Source organism: Ostrea edulis, chromosome 6 (assembly GCF_947568905.1).
Source record: "Ostrea edulis chromosome 6, xbOstEdul1.1, whole genome shotgun sequence".
NCBI lineage: Eukaryota > Metazoa > Mollusca > Bivalvia > Ostreida > Ostreidae > Ostrea > Ostrea edulis.
This window is the reverse complement of record NC_079169.1, coordinates 87678468-87696462: the sequence shown is the minus strand read 5'-3', so window position 1 is coordinate 87696462 and position 17995 is coordinate 87678468. Positions and strand designations below refer to the sequence as shown.

At 35.0% G+C, this 17995-nt stretch overlaps 2 protein-coding genes across 7 annotated transcripts; one reads left to right on the top strand and one right to left on the bottom strand.

Moving 5' to 3' along the window:
* Positions 1-78: 78 nt before the first annotated feature.
* On the bottom strand, positions 79-1196 carry LOC125676140 (ATP-dependent DNA helicase RecQ-like). The gene is made up of 2 exons (XM_048914046.2): positions 1032-1196; positions 79-921 (listed from the first exon to the last, which is right to left on the bottom strand). The coding sequence occupies exons 1-2, from the start codon at positions 1150-1152 to the stop codon at positions 464-466; spliced, it is 579 nt and encodes a 192-aa protein (XP_048770003.2). The 5' UTR covers positions 1153-1196; the 3' UTR covers positions 79-463.
* Positions 1197-3746: 2550 nt separating this feature from the next.
* Positions 3747-17742, top strand: LOC125648095 (uncharacterized). Of its 6 annotated transcripts, none has more exons than XM_048875016.2 (15): positions 3747-3870; positions 5805-5851; positions 5959-6028; positions 6858-7028; positions 7699-7839; positions 9416-9583; positions 9809-9861; positions 9947-10001; positions 10107-10145; positions 10625-10915; positions 14856-15044; positions 15406-15595; positions 15805-15835; positions 15989-16072; positions 17509-17742. In XM_048875016.2, exons 1-15 carry the CDS (start codon positions 3849-3851, stop codon positions 17527-17529), a joined length of 1572 nt encoding a protein of 523 aa, XP_048730973.1. In that variant the 5' UTR covers positions 3747-3848; the 3' UTR covers positions 17530-17742. The 6 variants fall into 6 exon arrangements, with proteins under 6 accessions (XP_048730973.1, XP_055998498.1, XP_048730976.1 ...); XM_048875017.2 differs by having other exon boundaries at positions 3832-3986; XM_056142523.1 differs by lacking the exon at positions 5959-6028 and having other exon boundaries at positions 3785-3870.
* The last annotated feature ends 253 nt before the right edge of the window (positions 17743-17995 follow it).

Here is a 17995-nt window from a genome sequence, read left to right as displayed (position 1 = left end):
AAAAAACATAAACTTAAGGATGCACAACCTGAAGAGCTGAAGATTCTTTCTGATTTAAGGGCAGTTAGACCATTTCAGTGTGTCTTGGGACGAGAACTTGATAAATTCAACAATATAATAGCTCCAGCTGATATGCTTCACCCAGATCAGTATGAAGCTTGGATCAAACATCATCAAAATGCTCTGACATTTGAAGCAGGAAAATAAGGTAGGACTACAATACTATATATATATTTCAAATGTATTGCATGTCAAACACGAAGCATCACGTACAAGTATAGCACACGTGTTTCCAATCTGCCAATCAAAGCAGGAATAGTCATAATTGATAGAAAAGAATACAGTTATCAATGTCAGATATCATCATAGGATGAAGCACATCAAGTGAAACAGTTCTGAGGTATAAGTAGTCAAAAGCAACAATTTACATGTGTATGCATGTAAATGAATGCAGTGTTATAAATCATATTTTGGTCAAATTTGTAATGCTAAACAATGCCTCAGCAATGACAATTGGAATTCTGTACATTTGCGATAAAGATTCCACACTTTCTACAAATTCATAAGTCTCACTTATAAACATAATGTGCTGATCACTAAGAACCAATCTACTGATATCAGAAGAATCAGATTCTCTGTATGCTCGAAGGAAATCATACACAATTTTTCTATCTTCAAGTTTTGGCAAGAAGTACTTTACAGACTTTGAGATGTTCAAACATACATCACAACAGAGCTGAGCATGGGTTATTGGGGAATTAAAATATTCTGAAATAAGCTCTCTCCTGCACATTTCCTGCTGGCAAAAGTCTTTCAAGGACTGTGGTACATGTCTCTGGGCAATGTCAGTATTGTTAAAAAACATCTTTGCCTCACATTGTCCTCCACTTCGGCCAGCTCGTCCTATTTCCTGTGTATATGCTAAAACAAGACAAACAATGTTGCAACAAAGCATTTTGTAATAACTACGTAACATACCATAGTTATTCATGTATGTTTAATACATGAATTTATAAAATGAAAGTATATACCTTCAAGAGATGATGGAACTCCAGCATGGTACACCCTCTCCACAAATCTCAAATCACTACCCATCCCTAGAGCCACAGTGGCAAATACAAGTTTGATTGGTGACTTCTCTGCACTCATCATCTGGATGATTCGTTCATTTACCTGTTGTGAAGATAAGTTCAAAGTTGAATACATGTACAAAATGATACATATATGTAGAGTGATAGATATACTCACAAGATCTCTAGATGATCCAGCATCCAACTGTCCAGCAGTAAATGATCATGTTGTGAGTTAAATCATCCAAAATAGCTATTTACAATGGCAAACTAATGTTCAAGTTCATAAAGTCTGTCAATTGCATAACCATCTTGAGAATGATTCATGTTCAATAAACATTCTGAAAAGGCTATGATAAATCTGGAAAATGAAATGTTAAATCATTTCATTTCACTAATCGATAGTATTTCTGTGACCACTGCCATAAACTTTTAACTATATACTGTGTATCTCAGTATGTACTATAATATTTTATTATTCATGATTTTAATATCTAGACACTATTGCTCACATTACATTTTTTTCCCCGATTTTCTGGTGGAGATTGTATTTTTTCACGAATGGAGTATCATGTAAAAAGTCCCATGGAAAATTTAAAGTCATTATGTGCCATAGAAAGTGCTGGCAAACAGACAGAATGTTTACTGTAAGGCACCTGCCATATAGCAGGGAATTATTAACAGACTGCCAGTATGATAAGTGTTTAATTTCTACCCATTGTTAAAAATATTGAGTTTTACCTCTCTGGGTTGTTGTGCATGGTATTGTACAACACAAAAATGCTCTTGTGCTTTGTCACCAGGTAGAGTGAAAGATGGCCCAAGAAGTCTCTTTGACAGCTCCACACCATACGCACACCATTGTAGCTTACAGTACACAATTGTTAGAGGAAAATTCCATCCCAATGCAAATAGTTCAAGCAGTAAAGGCTTGTACACATAATTGTAAGCATCTTTTGCTGAATTGTGTCCTCCAGTAGATGGAATTCGTTTGTTTAAAAGTAAACACACATTGTTGTTAATAATGGGTATGTTTCTAATAAATACCGGATTTCTCATTCCTAAACGGGTAGTAATCTCCTTTTGGGCCTCTTTGCTTGCAGTGGCTGTACATGCAAGGAATGTGCAGGATGGCAAATGGACATGAAGGTCAGCAATAAACTTGTAATCAGGCCTGAAATCATCCCCCCATTCTATAACACAGTGTGCTTCATCTGTCACAATAAATGTTTTATCAAACAGTTTTGATACTTTAGCCAGATCTGACACACGGATGAGAATGTCTTCAGGATGTCCAATGAAATATTTGTATGTTTCATTTGCATTCATTATGCAATCCACTGTAACATGCAAAGCATGGTTGCCAAGTCTTTCTACTTCTTGTTGAATAATGACATTCAGGGGCATTAACACTATTACAACAATGTTCTGCTTACAGACACACTGCATGTAAAAAGGTAAAAGCTCAAATATAAGAGACTTACCATAACCAGTTGGAAGAACTGTCATTACATCAGATTTTGTTAATGCACGAAGGCATTCAATTTGTTTCGACCTTAAGTAGCTGACGCTCGTTCCAAATCTCTTATTGTGGTTCACTAAAGCCAACTTTTCTTTCAAGATATGATCCAATGAATCCTGAAAATTATGGTGTTTATTCATATTTATAATGCAGTTGAAGGTTACAAGTATTTAAAATTGTACCATCTGTGACAGTGTATAACTATATATATATACTGATGCAATCTCACACAGTCGCTGTGTCATTCAGTGTTTAAGATATTTTATAAGGAGAGTGGATCTCTCGATGCAATTGTATAGAATATTTAATATAAAGCACAAACAAACAATTATAACACCTATATATATATCAGGGAAGTCGTTGTGGCCGAGTGGACTTACGCACTGGTTTGACAGTCTTGCTAGGCGGTGGGTGCCACAGGTCGCTGGTTCGACCCCGGGCTGGGGCAACAATTTCAGTACCTAGTTGTGATTATTTAGTGCTTTATATATATATATATATATATATTTACAATAAACTTTCACCGCAGCAGCAGAATTGATAATTATAAGGCATAAAAATGACTTCTGGATTAGAGTTAAATGTAGCTATTAAAATTTTAAATATTATTTTTTGGCCCAGAAGCTTATTTGAATGAGGTAAGCTTTGACCAAATCGAAGTCAAAAGGAGCCCAATTATACCTTAAAGCACTCTGAATTGGGTTTTTCCCTATTTCTTTGAACAGGATGAGGGTTAAACACTGTTAAAAGCGTCTAAAATTAGGCCTACGTAGACGACGAGTAAATTCGGACTATGGAGGGTCGATTTCCACTATTATATGCGTGAACAATAAACGTTTTTGGTATCAATCGAGAGTAAAATGATGAGGCTTTCCATTTATATATCGTTTTGAATTAGTTCACCCCTAGAACTGAAGTTATCGGTGTCAAATTCAATAGAGGGGTTAGTGTTGAATGTTTGTTTACATTAAATAATGTCGGTTAAACAAATCAATAAGCAATTGTACGTGTATAATTATTCATATATGGAGCAAATACACCCTCGTGAATCGATTTCAGTGAAAGAAAAGGCTTGTAAAATGTTATGGTGTTCAAAAATTAATATTTCCTGTGTGCCCGAGAAATTCTCGGTTCGACCTACCATTGCAGCAGACAGTTTTCAAGATGGCGTCAGCTGCTGCCTGACCCCAATAATAAATGCAGAGGGGTCTCGGGAACCTGACTAATGTGTTTACACAGCAGACGAAGTAGTAGAAATGAAAAATATAAATATTTTGTGTAAGTGAACATTGCAGATATAGTCTTTAGAAATGTAACAACAAACGAAAATAATTCCTTTTTATGAATACAGTGTGAAGATATCTACACCCGGGCTTTTTCAGTCTCCTTCGCCGGTATGAAACAGATCGATCCCTAGTTCTTGAAAATGTTCTTTATCAAATTCACAAAAGAGCAATTTCATTGACGGATGAATTAGGCCTAGTAACCTGATTTCTGATAGATTGTATCTTGTTTAACATCTCTCTCGGGAATTTTTCTCTCATTTGGAGACGTCATCAATAGGCCTACCGGTGGAGGGCTTCATAGGCCTATGGTCGGCGCTTGCAGCCATTCAGCAGTGAGGGTTCTTTAGCGTGCCACACCTACTGTGACACGGGACCTGTGACATTCACACCTGATGCCGAGCATTTGTTGATGAAACTGTCACTACCTGTTTTAACGACTTGTGGGTCTGTCGCGGCCGGGATTCGAACCCCGACCTTCCGCATGCGGGGCGAACGCTCTACCTCTAGACCACCGCGGTGGTTTCTGATAGATAATGCCATACTAAAGGTAAAAACCACGTTTGAAATTGAAAAGTCAGAGTCAGGTCGTTCATCAACCGGGACTTCAAACTGATACAGAATAATTTGTGTTCACTGAAACGTTATATATAACTCATTCTTCAAAACTGGCAATTTTTATCCATATTTCATATTTGCTTTATTTTTTCAATAAATAATGTGTATATAATTAAATAAGTGTTTTCATAATGAAATACAGGTATGTATGGTATAAACAAAATAGTTATATGGATTTGTAATGTGGAATAAAACAATATTAGTGATCATTGTGTTACATTCAGAAAATTTGAAACGCTGAAATTGTGACATAATTAAGTAATATGTTTAAAATCATTGATTTAATATAAATTAATGCCTTCTGACATGCAAAATGTGTTTGAGTTATTAGTATATAGTTAAACAGTTGTTTAAATTTGATTAAGATAAAGCAAATTGGAAATAAAATCAGTTATTATCATTACATTTAAGTTTTTGTTATTTTTTGTACTTTTTTTATCCATAGATCCAGATTTCGGTGTCCATGTTACTTACATAATATTTCCTTTTTTGGACAATAAATAAATGTTATGACTACTTTGATTAATTATATTTCTTGAAATATTAAATATGGTTTCTACAAAGAAAATAGATTACATTTTATTCAAAATTCAGTTGCTGGTTAATGTTCATCAACAAAGTATTTGTTCAGTATTTATGTAAGTAACGGTGTCCATTTGGAATCTATAATGTATTCTTTTATTTAGAAGGCAAAATGCAGGAATGAATCATGCAGTAAAACATGCATATTGGTGTTCATATACCTTAAAAGTGATAACCCAGGAAAATGTTGCTTGTTGGTTTAAAATACAGTCACTGGACAATAAGTTACATACGTAAAAGTTCAGATATGCTCTTGTTTTTGGATCAGTCTCTCTCTTGGAGTTATCACTTTATCTTCCCATTATTTTTTTTCCAGAAATAGGAAATATACTGAGCTCATTTAAGAATAGAAATAAAAAATCTGATTACTTTTAAAAAGTAATCCTCAAGTCACACATCTAACTTTAGTTCTGAAGAATGAGTTATATGCATTCATTAAAAGATGCATCAAAATTGGTAATCATGATTTACATATATTTTGAAACATACCCCCCCCCCCAAAAAAAACCCCCCCGAAACTTTTCGAAAACTTTACTATAAATATGACATACTGATCTCTTTCAGTTACAAACAGCTCCGCATCTATTGATTTTAGAAGTGATAATAATTAACACATCTTAAATCTGCCTATCATTTTGTTTTCTGAGTAAACCATATTGAGTTAATGAGGAAAACGAATGTTTGATACATAATTTACACTGTTTTTTCCTCTTTATTTTTTTCTTCTAGTTCTAGCATTACTGTGCTGCGCTTGTCGACTGATCACATATACGAAGGTATTACTTTCTTCTGCATGGATACTTAAAAAGTTTTAGAATTTATCATTGTTTTAAATTCAACTATCTTCAATGCATAATGAATACTTATGAATTTATATCAAAAGGCACTGAAGACAATGATGGAGGAGTATAAAGCTAGGCCAATTTCTAAATATTACACAAAGGAATATAGTGGTAATCATTTATAAAATAGTCTCGTTTTTCTGCTGTTTTCTTATGTATTCAGGAGTGACTATTCAATTAATAGCTTAATTGAAAGTTAAACCGAATAGAATATTGCAGGCATTTAGGAAGTACTTATAATTTCAGGGGGTGTTTCAGGTACTTTAAGGGCAATTCCACCCCTCTAGAATTATGTGTTCAATCTTATATTTGATAGTTGATTCTTCAAATATTAATAATATATCTTGGTAACAAATGAAATTGATAAACTATGTATGTTGCGGTATTAATGAAAATTTTATCAATTAACACACATATACCTGTGTCAACGTCAGAAAATTGCAAATTCCCGTAAACAGCATTATCAAAATTTCACAAAAACTGGTTATAACGATATCATAGTATTCATAACAATTTCATGAAACTGTTTCTTTAAAAAATATACAAAATGTTTGTGAAAAATAAAGGAAATCTATCGTATAATGGACTTGATAAATAATTTAATGAAAACAGAGTTATTGCCCTTGGATTCATTATTTTGAAACATAATTGATTATTCATATATGATATACTTTTGAAATATTTTATGGTTAACAAGATTTTTTACAATAACTATTGAAAAAGACTCCAACAAAATTTATGTTCCTGTCATGCATAAATCTTATTAAATCATTGACTTTGCAAAATCTGATGGCGTTGCAGGTGGGCCAGGAACTATGTTAAAGCATATATTTTATATGAATGTGAATTCCTAAAAAAAAAATGTGAAGGGAATATTCAGACCCTGTTCATATTCCTGTATTCTGCTATTGATACTACAGACTGCGCACTTTTTTTTCAGAAAAAGGTTCAATAGACGTGAAGGGAGAGGTCAGACGTGTTGGGAATTCAAAAATTGTGTCTGTATCCTGTCACATGAACATCCCAAAAAGCCGCCCCATTTTGCGATGGGTCATCTGGTGGATCATGTGGTGGCGGGCGAAACCTGACAGCTCTCCCAAAATGATAGGAGGTAGGAAGAAATATGTTACACAGTCTGACAAAGTGAATAATGTTTCATGTTGTAAATAAATTTATTATACTACTTAATTTAAAACCACATGTTTATGTCCCTGGTTTTGAGGGCTCTGATCAAGTACATGCTACTGTTTCGTCCGATGTCTGTCGCTGTAGAAATGTGCACGTCTTCTGTCAGTCAAACCTAAACCTTTCCTGATTTTTCATCCTCTCAAAAATGACTGTTCTAATTTTTTGGTTGTGAATTTGGTATGCAAGTATTCCATTTCAGTGTAAATTTAAGTCTGTTATTGTTCTACCCACAAGACTAAGGTGATTCCCCCCCCCATTAAGGTTCAAGTTTCACATGGAACCATCAGGGGATTCTTTAAACGTACCCCTTTATCAAGAAACAAGGTTTACAGTCATATCTTAAAATATGCAAATGTTAAAATTAAAGATTATTTGACATATCTGAAATCTGGGTCATTGACTTTCACAATACTTTTCTGATTGGATATATGTCCCACCCCTCTCTATATTGATCTACTCCTTACTATCATACAGTGTTGAGGGACGTGCTGTAAAGAAAGCTGGCATTAGAGAACTTCTACAGAATGTTGACAACATCAAAAGTCAACCAAAAACACAAACTCATTTTCAGTTCGTTATTTTCTATGCTACAGGTTCATTTTTTCATGATGGACCAATAATGGGAAGAAATAATATCAGGTGGCAACACAGGAAAGATCTTCTAAACAAACTGAAACCACACTTGTTGTGTGCAGTGGAAAACCAAAATGCAGAGTCTTACTTAAAATCAAACAGTGAGTACTAAATGTGTGTGTTCCTTAAATTTGGTTACCACCTCGACAAAGATGTCATTCAACAAGGACCAATTATCGCTGGTACCCCTTATTTACAGCTATTCTGCAAAACGTTACTTTGAAGACAATGGCATCACATAAACTTTATTAAACATAGAAAGACATTCTAAGTCATGAAATTTCAAATATGAAAGTTATTTTAGTATGTTAAAACCTTGTGTATCTACAAAAAACATCCGTAAATTTCAAATTCTTATCTTCCAGGTTGTTTCAGTTTGAATCATTAATAATTTCTTGTTGCAACCCGCACATGCATGGAGAACATTAAGAAAATAGAAAAACAGATTATGAAACAAATGTATGGTTCATAGGTACTTAAGTACAAATGAAAGAATTGATAAACGCAATAAAATGTACTTTATCTGAAGCATGTAACAATTTGTTTTGAACAAGCAGTTTGTTCTGTTACTTTAGGGTTGGTGGTTAAGGTATCATAAATCTAGATTATAAATGAACACACAGCTTTTAAGCTTTTGGGATTTCCCCTATCTAAGGTACGTCCAGCAGCCGACCAAGTTTGTTGAGACCCTCTCCAATTCCTAAGAATTCTAACTTTTAATTTTTGAAAACATCTCGAGACAAATTTAAATAATCAAGATGTAATGGATAGAGAGGACATCTGTGCAATGTTTTTTAGATATGAAATAAAATTGTATTCAATATATATCCCCCAGTTTCCATTATTGATTGCCCCCCAGGAAGTATTATTTTCAAGTCTAGTAGTATAGATGCAGTGTTAAACTTAAGATTATGTGTACAGTATTTGACTAAATGCTAGTGTGTCCTTGCTCGGACATGTATGTTATTGGTGACAGTCAAATCATCTTTATCATGAAGGAATACACTTTATTATTTTTTTTATTGGTTTTTGTACACATAATAAAGTACATGAATATAACAAGTCATATAAATTATCATTATGTGTGTGGGGAGAGATAGTGAGAAAGAGAGAAAAAGAGAGAAAAAGAGAGAGAGGTATGTTTTAAGTAAATGATAAGTTCCATCTGTTCCAATGAGTATCAAGTTTTTTCTTTTCACCATTCTTATATGCTATATGTGTTTCATAAAATAATCTCATTTATGATATTGCAGTGCGGCAACTTTAAAGGTTTCTTAGTGCATCTTGCAGTATAGACATAATACTTCAGAAATAAAATGATAGTGTTTTAAATGGAAGAACTCATTTTAAAAAATACATGTGGCATGTGGCCAGTATATGAAAAAAGACAAACATTAAAATATTATCACACATTGAAAGGTCTATAACGGAGACATCATGACAACAACACATACGCCTAGTCCACTACAACATAATGGACACAGTTACTTATTTACAATTACTCACTGCAATCAATACATGTAATTAACCGTGAATCCAAAAAATCATTACAAAATATATTGTATTCGAGGAAACTGATGATAATTTTGTATTCAAGGAAACTGATTATAGTTTTGTATTTGAACATATTAGAAGAATTGTATTCGAGGAAACTGATTATGATTTCGATGACGACAGATTCAGGTGATTACCTTAGAATGTACTTCATCATGGACAAGTGCGACCCTCCTGGCGTGTTCCGCTGTGAGGCTCTAATCAAATCCTACAATGTCAGAAGCCACGAGGTACCTCTTTACGGAGAGTTCAAGGCTGGGGAAACATCAGATGGCAGAGTGGATCCCAAGTGTATATTCATTTATATATCGTCGTAACTTTTACATACATTATCATTGTATTTTGTTTTTTACAATTTATTAGAAAATTCCTTGAAATTTGAAAGTCGTTGATAATTAATTCATGAAACGAAGCACAGTACTAACATCGGTTCTGTTTGAGGGACAAGTATGTTTCCAGATCTTAAATCCTCATTACACTGTTCATTATGAAAATGCCATATTCCTGATTTTGTAGGTAAAGAGGGAAAGAAACATAAGGAAGAAAAGAAAAAGTACCTGCAACTTTACGTATGTTATAAACTGATTAGTCAATATTAAGACATTCACTTTGTTTTGGAGAGAACTTAGCAATGTTTATTGGATATTTATACAGGACTCTCTTCCCGACTTTTACATGCATTCCATGAGGAGAGACTTCCTTAAATCAGGTAAACATGACAAGCATAATATACCCAGAGACTGTTTGACATTTTTGCATTTTATCCTAAACTGAGTATTTTTAGAGTTTTACAAATCCAACATCTGAATTGTAGATCATGTAAAAGGTGACCCCCTAAACTGGCCAGCAGAAGGTATGTAGAAGATTTTCATCTATTTCCAATACTAAAAGCTTAAATATGGCCATGTTTTACATTTTAAACTAATTTTTTTTTATTCCTGTGGGAGAAATACCAGAGAAATACTATATCAGAGCATCACTAACATTATTTTTCATCCCCCATTTGTTTGGACATTTTCTCAAAAGTTATAAGAAGCAGGAGTTGAAAATTTTGTGGCACTGTATTTGATTAATGAATAGGTTATTCATAGAGTAATAAAATAGATATATAGTTTCAAAACTTTTTATTCTGACAAATCATTATTGCAAACAATGAAAATATAATACTTTAAACTACATTAAAAAGAAAAACAAGTCCATCTCTCTCAATGTTTAACTACCCGATATACACACACTTGTCCTGTTTGACTTTAAATGAGAGTTCATCTTCACAAGTCGATGAGAGTTCTGATATTTCAACATTTAGGTATGAGTATTGGTTTTCTTCTTCAGGTGGATATACGATAATGAATGCAAAGTTTAGTGAAAAGGGAGGTCTGAGATTCATGGAATTACAATGCAAAGTGAATATTAGGAAAGTCAAGAAAAAGGTGGAATTAGTAAAAGAGTTCTATTTTTTCTATCAACCTGAGGAGGACTGGCCAAACGCACGGGTGATTCTGGCAGGCCTAGTGAGGGATAAAGGATTATGGGTAGATCCCTACCGAATCCGCATGTTTCCTCAGTTACGTATATTGTTGGATAAACACAAAGGCATGATATGGAGGGGCAGTGAAGGAAGTGGTAGGTGTTTTTGTGTATTGGAGTGGTAAGTGTTTTCGTGGAGTGGAATGGTAAGTGTTTATGTGAAGTGGAGTGGTAATTATTTATGTGGAGTGGAGTGGTAAGTGTTTATGTGGAGTGGGGTGGTAAGTGTTTATGTGTATAGGAGTGGTAAGTGTTTATGTGTATAGGAGTGGTAAGTGTTTATGTGTATAGGAGTGATTAGAGTTTATGTGTATTGGAGTGGTAAGTGTTTATGTGTATAGAAGTTGTAAATATTTATGTCTATAGGAGTGGTAAGTGTTTATGTCTATAGGAGTGGTAAGTGTTTATGTGTATAGGAGTGATTAGTGTTTATGTGTATAGGAGTGGTAAGTGTTTATAGATATTGGAGTGGTAAGTGTTTATGTGTATAGAAGTTGTAAATATTTATGTCTATAGGAGTGGTAAGTGTTTATGTCTATAGGAGTGGTAAGTGTTGATGTGTATAGGAGTGGTAAGTGTTTATGTGTATTGGAATGGTAAATGTATATGTGTATTGGAGTGGTAAGTGTTTGTGTGTATAGGAGTGGTAAGTGTTTATTTTTTTAGGAGTGGTAAGTGTTTATGTGTATTGGAGTGGTAAGTGTTTATGTGTATAGGAGTGGTAAGTGTTTATGTGTATAGGAGTGATTAGTGTTTATGTGTATAGAAGTGGTAAGTGTTTATGTGTATAGGAGTGGTAAGTGTTGATGTGTATAGGAATGGTAAGTGTATATGTGTATTGGAGTGGTAAGTGTTTATGTGTATAGGGGTGATAAGTGTTTATGTGTATAGGAGTGATTAGTGTTTATGTGTATAGGAGTGATTAGTGTTTATGTGTATAGGAGTGATTAGTGTTTATGTGTATAGGAGTGATTAGTGTTTATGTGTATAGGAGTGATTAGTGTTTATGTGTATAGGAGTGGTAAGTGTTTATGTGTATAGGAGTGGTAAGTGTATATGTGTATTGGAGTGGTAAGTGTTTATGTGTATAGGAGTGGTAAGTGTTTATGTGTATAGGGGTGGTAAATGTTTATGTGTATAGGAATGGTAAGTGTTTATGTGTATAGGAGTGATTAGTGTTTATGTGTATAGGAGTGGCAAGTGTTTATGTGTATAGGAGTGGTAAGTGTTGATGTGTATAGGAGTGGTAAGTGTATATGTGTATTGGAGTGGTAAGTGTTTATGTGTATTGGAGTGGTAAGTGTTTATGTGTATAGGAGTGATTAGTGTTTATGTGTATAGGAGTGATTAGTGTTTATGTGTATAGGAGTGGGAAGTGTATATGTGTATAGGAGTGGTAAGTGTTTATGTGTATAGGAGTGATTAGTGTTTATGTGTATAGGAGTGATTAGTGTTTATGTGTATAGGAGTGATTAGTGTTTATGTGTATAGGAGTGGTAAGTGTTTATGTGTATAGGAGTGGTAAGTGTTTATGTGTATAGGAGTGGTAAGTGTTTATGTGTATAGGAGTGATTAGTGTTTATGTGTATAGGAGTGATTAGTGTTTATGTGTATAGGAGTGATTAGTGTTTATGTGTATAGGAGTGGTAAGTGTATATGTGTATTGGAGTGGTAAGTGTTTATGTGTATAGGAGTGGTAAGTGTTTATGTGTATAGGAGTGGTAAATGTTTATATGTATAGGAGTGGTAAGTGTTTATGTGTATAGGAGTGATTAGTGTTTATGTGTATAGGAGTGGCAAGTGTTTATGTGTATAGGAGTGGTAAGTGTTGATGTGTATAGGAATGGTAAGTGTATATGTGTATTGGAGTGGTAAGTGTTTATGTGTATAGGAGTGGTAAGTGTTTATGTGTATAGGAGTGATTAGTGTTTATGTGTATAGGAGTGATTAGTGTTTATGTGTATAGGAGTGGGAAGTGTATATGTGTATAGGAGTGGTAAATGTTTATGTGTATAGGAGTGATTAGTGTTTATGTGTATAGGAGTGATTAGTGTTTATGTGTATAGGAGTGGGAAGTGTATATGTGTATAGGAGTGGTAAATGTTTATGTGTATAGGAGTGGTAAGTGTTTATGTGTATAGGAGTGGTAAGTGGTTATGTGTATAGGAGTGGTAAGTGTTTATGTGTATAGGAGTGGTAAGTGTTTATGTGTATAGGAGTGATTAGTGTTTATGTGTATAGGAGTGATTAGTGTTTATGTGTATTGGAGTGGTAAGTGTTGATGTGTATAGGAGTGGTAAGTGTTTATGTGTATTGGAGTGGTAAGTGTTTATGTGTATAGGAGTGGTAAGTGTTTATGTGTATAGGAATGGTAAGTGTTGATGTGTATAGGAGTGGTAAGTGTTGATGTGTATAGGAGTGGTAAGTGTTTATGTGTATAGGAGTGGTAAGTGTTTATGTGTATAGGAGTGATTAGTGTTTATGTGTATAGGAGTGGTAAGTGTTTATGTGTATAGGAGTGATTAGTGTTTATGTGTATAGGAGTGGTAAGTGTTTATGTGTATAGGAGTGATTAGTGTTTATGTGTATAGGGGTGATTAATGTTTATGTGTATAGGAGTGATTAGTGTTTATGTGTATAGGAGTGGGAAGTGTATATGTGTATAGGAGTGGTAAGTGTTTATGTGTATAGGAGTGGTAAATGTTTATGTGTATAGGGGTGGTAAGTGTTTATGTGGAGTGGAGTGGTAAGTGTTTATGTATATAGGAGTGGTAAGTGTTTTTGTGTATAGGAGTGGTAAGTTTTTGTGTGTATTGGAGTGTTAAGTGTTTATGTATATAGGAGTGGTAAGTGTTTATGTGTATAGGAGTGGTAAGTGTTTTTGTGTATAGGAGTGGTAAGTTTTTGTGTGTATTGGAGTGGTAAGTGTTTATGTATATAGGAGTGGTAAGTGTTTATATGTATAGGAGTGGTAAGTGTTTTTGTGTATAGGAGTGGTAAGTTTTTGTATGTATTGGAGTGGTAAGTGTTTATGTGGATTGTTTATGTGTATTGGAGTGGTAAGTGTTTTATATGTGGAGGTGCTGTGAAGGGATTGGTAAGTTTTTATGGAGGTGATTAGGGGGTGGGGTGGTGATAAATCTGAAATGTGAAATAAATTTGCGGAATGAAGTACTTACATAGCCTAGGGATTCTACAGTATTTTTATGCCCCGAGATCGAAGATCAGGGGGCTTATTGTTTTTGTCCTGTCTCTCATTCTGTAATCATGTCGGAAACTTTAACCTTGCTAATAACGTTTGAACAGTAAGTGATAGAGCTTTGATATTTCACATGAGTATTTCTTGTGACAAGACCTTTCCTTGGGTACCAACATTTTTGAGCCTGTACCTTGACCTTGGAGTTTGACCTAATTTTTGAAAACTTTAACCTTGCTAATAACTTTTGAACAATAAGTGATAGAGCTTTGATATATCACATGAGTATTCCTTGTAACAAGACCTTTTCGTGGGTACCAACATTTTTTACCCTGTGACCTTGACCTTGGAGTTTAACCTACTTTTTGAAAACTTTAACCTTGCTAATACCTTTTGAACAGTAAATGATAGAGCTTTGATATTTCACATGAGTATTCCTTATGACACGACCTTTCCGTGGGTACCAACATTTTTGACCCAGTGATCTTGGGAGTTTTGACCTACTTTTTGAAAATTTTAACCTTGCTTATAACTTTTGAACAGTAAGTGATAGAGCTTTGATATTTCACATGAGTATTCCTTGTGACAAGACCTTTTCGTTGGTACTAAACCTTTTGACCTTGACATTTGACCTACTTTATTTTTTTTTTTTACATTGGTCATAACTTCTAATTGGTAAATATTAAAGCTTTCATATTGTACATGAGCATTTCTTGTGACAAGATCTTTCTACTGGTACCAAGATGTTTGTCCTTGTGACCTTGGCCATCTTTGGAATTGGCCATTATCGGGGGCATTTGTGTTTCACAAACACATCTTGTTCCTTTTGTTTTTCTGTAGGAAAACGTGCAGTGTTTACAATAACGATACCTATGGATTTATGCGATACTCTGAAGGGAGCGTTCCAATGTCAGGCTAAAATAGCGGCTCATGGATTCTCATCTAAAAAATACACAATGGTCAGAGGATGGTACAAATTAAAGGACACACCATTCTCATCGAAGAGTAAAAACTGTAATGCGAAAAAAGGTAAGGGGAGATTTTTAATGTAAAATAAAGTCTCGAAATCAGGAAACCTCAGGTTGGTTACATTGTCTGTACAATACATTGCAAGAAACAATAGAGAATAGCATTAAACTCTACAACAGATTACTGAAGAATGAAAGAACTAATTTGTTTTAAGAAGTGTACCGGTAAGCGTTTATCAGAAATGTACCGGTAAGCGTTTATCAGAAGTGTATTGGTAAGCGTTTATCAGAAATGTACCGGTAAGCGTTTATCAGAAATATATCGATAAGCGTTTATCAGAAATGTACCGGTAAACGTTTATCAGAAATGTATCGGTAAGTGTTTATCAAGAACTTTTCACAGCATTGGACACTCATTTCAGCAAGAGTTGGCAAACACGGCAGAAACAGCACTGCTGCTGGATCTGATTTAGATGTGGGTTCAAGTGACGAACCTGCTGTTGTACATTTGATCGGAGAAAAGGAGGAGGAATCCTCGGGCAGCGGAGGAGTGATCGGTGCTATTTGTGGTGTTGTGGCGGTGGGTGTGATTGGATTTGGAGGTTATAGGATGTAAGCATTGCATGGTATTACATTGTGTATAAAGTTTGCTTTCTATCTTTTTGTACTGCTGTTTTGATTGGTCGCATTTTTTTTCCATGCCAAGATGGGGGGGGGGGGGGGGGCACTAGTGTCAGACTGGTAACTTCTGGCTGCTTTAATTGATTCCTCATAGAAAAATGAATTGAAAAGCATGTTCGTTTTCTTGTTTCCATTTGTAGGTACTCGTTAAAGAAAAATGGCGCTCAAAAGGTAAATCGAAACAAAATCAAATCACTGTGACCAAAAAAAAAAAATAAAAATGTATTTAGCCAATGATTACCTTACCAGACACTTTAACGAGGGAGAATTGTAAGATTGGAATAATGGCGTAAGGAACTGAGTAAATTCTATTTATGTAACTAGGTTGAAGAAGGCGCAAAACCCAGTAACCAAGGAGCCGGTAGAGGGCGCGGCAGGGGTCGTGGACGCGGAAGAGGAAGAGGACAGGTAGGCAATTCTTCAAGCCTGGCCACAATCTAGAATGCACAATGACGATTATCTAATTTCCTGTACTATCACGACATACATAATGCACAATGATAGAGGGCGCCGCAGGAGTCGCTCTCATTTCCTGTACTATTACGACATACATAATGTTCATATTGAGTTATGTACGAGGGCTGTTCGATATGTAATGTGTTTCGTACCACAGCGCGATAACGCTTTGCACGATTTCGTGGATGATGATATTCTTGAATAGCTCTATTCAATACTTTTCCAACGGCATAAACACGAACCTTCCACTCCACATAGTTTTAAACTTATAGTAATTTTAATAGAGCCAGTCGTTGACCACTGTTGTAAAAATGGTTGGGAAACGAATTGAGAATATTGAAGAAATTAGAGCTTCTATAAAAGTTCGCACAAAACTTGGTCATTCGGTAATGCATCTTTTTACTGAATTGGGGGGAGTTTATGGGTCTGATAAGGTATCTTATGAGACAGTTCGTAGGTGGATAAAGAAATTTCTGACTGGCCAGAGACCGTCAAGGATGCGGCAAAGCTGTTGGCATATCGATATCGCGGGTTCTTTTCATTTTGAAGCGTATTTTGAATGTACGAAAGGTTTCTGCCAGATGGATACTGCATATATTGACAGTTGATCAAAAACGGGTACGAGTACAAACCGCTAAGCAATTGTTCAAAATGTTTCCCAAATTCAATCAAAGACAATTTACAAACATTGTTACTGGTGACGAAACATGGGTTCACTATTTCGAACCAGTAAGAAAAATTGGAAACAAAGTATGGCTAACTAAACACGGTAGAAGGCCTGTAGTTGCCAAAAGAACCATAAGCACAAAGAAGGTTCTTTATTGCATATTCTTCTCATGGGATTGTATAGCTGTGCAAATTCCGATGCCGAAGGGCAAAAGTGTTACAGGTCGGTATTACCGAGGTGTTCTACTAAAAAAAGCTCAAGAAATATTATCATAAACGACGCCCTGTGTCAGGATTTAGGCATGTTCGTCTGCTTCATGATAATACTCCATCACGTACACCTGAGCTTGTGAAGCAATTTTTTGAAGTCGGAGAAGGTTACCGTCTTACCACACCCACCATACTCTCCAGATCTAGCCCCATGGGACTTTTTCAATAACTTGAAAAGTTCTTATCTGGTTGTCGTTACAACTCTCGACAAGCCCTTGGCTCAGCCATCAGTCAGTGCCTCAGAGGTCTACCTAAATCAGCGTACCGTGACACATTTCAGATTGAAATTATGTATTTCAAACTGCGGAGAATACTTTGAGGGATGTAATGTTCATTTCACTATTTTAGTCGAATGCTTTTGAGATATCGTACAATACACATTACATATCATATATTACTGATCATAATGTTGAGAGTACCGATTTAACAAGAATTGTCTCTTTTTGGCCCAGACCAAGGATGAACAGCCATGACGTCATGAATCTGTCACCGATCAGCAAACATCTGAAAAGGAAGTGGCCTGGGGAGTTCCGAGTGGACGGCTATTTCCTGTTGTACGGAGTCGTGGCATTCGCAAAGAGAATACATGCACCGCTTCAATTCACATAGAAATGTGCAAACATTTTTATAAAGAAATCGTCAAATTATATTATGAATTAATAAATAAATACAGGATATATAAAATTTGTCACTGAATTTTATTTCTCTTTTCGTTTTGTGAAGGAATCGGAGAAGGCACGGGTGGTAAGTTTATAACTATGTACAGTGTATTAAAAATTGATAAAAGTTACCCTAAAGCAGTATTTGGCGAAACTGTTTAAAGCAATAGAGCTAGAATCGCTAAGCTTGATTTCAAAGTAGGGTGTGCTGTTCCCATAATTTTGAAACATCAATGGTGCACACTGATCTTATCAGTTGCAATATTTAAAAGAATTCGGT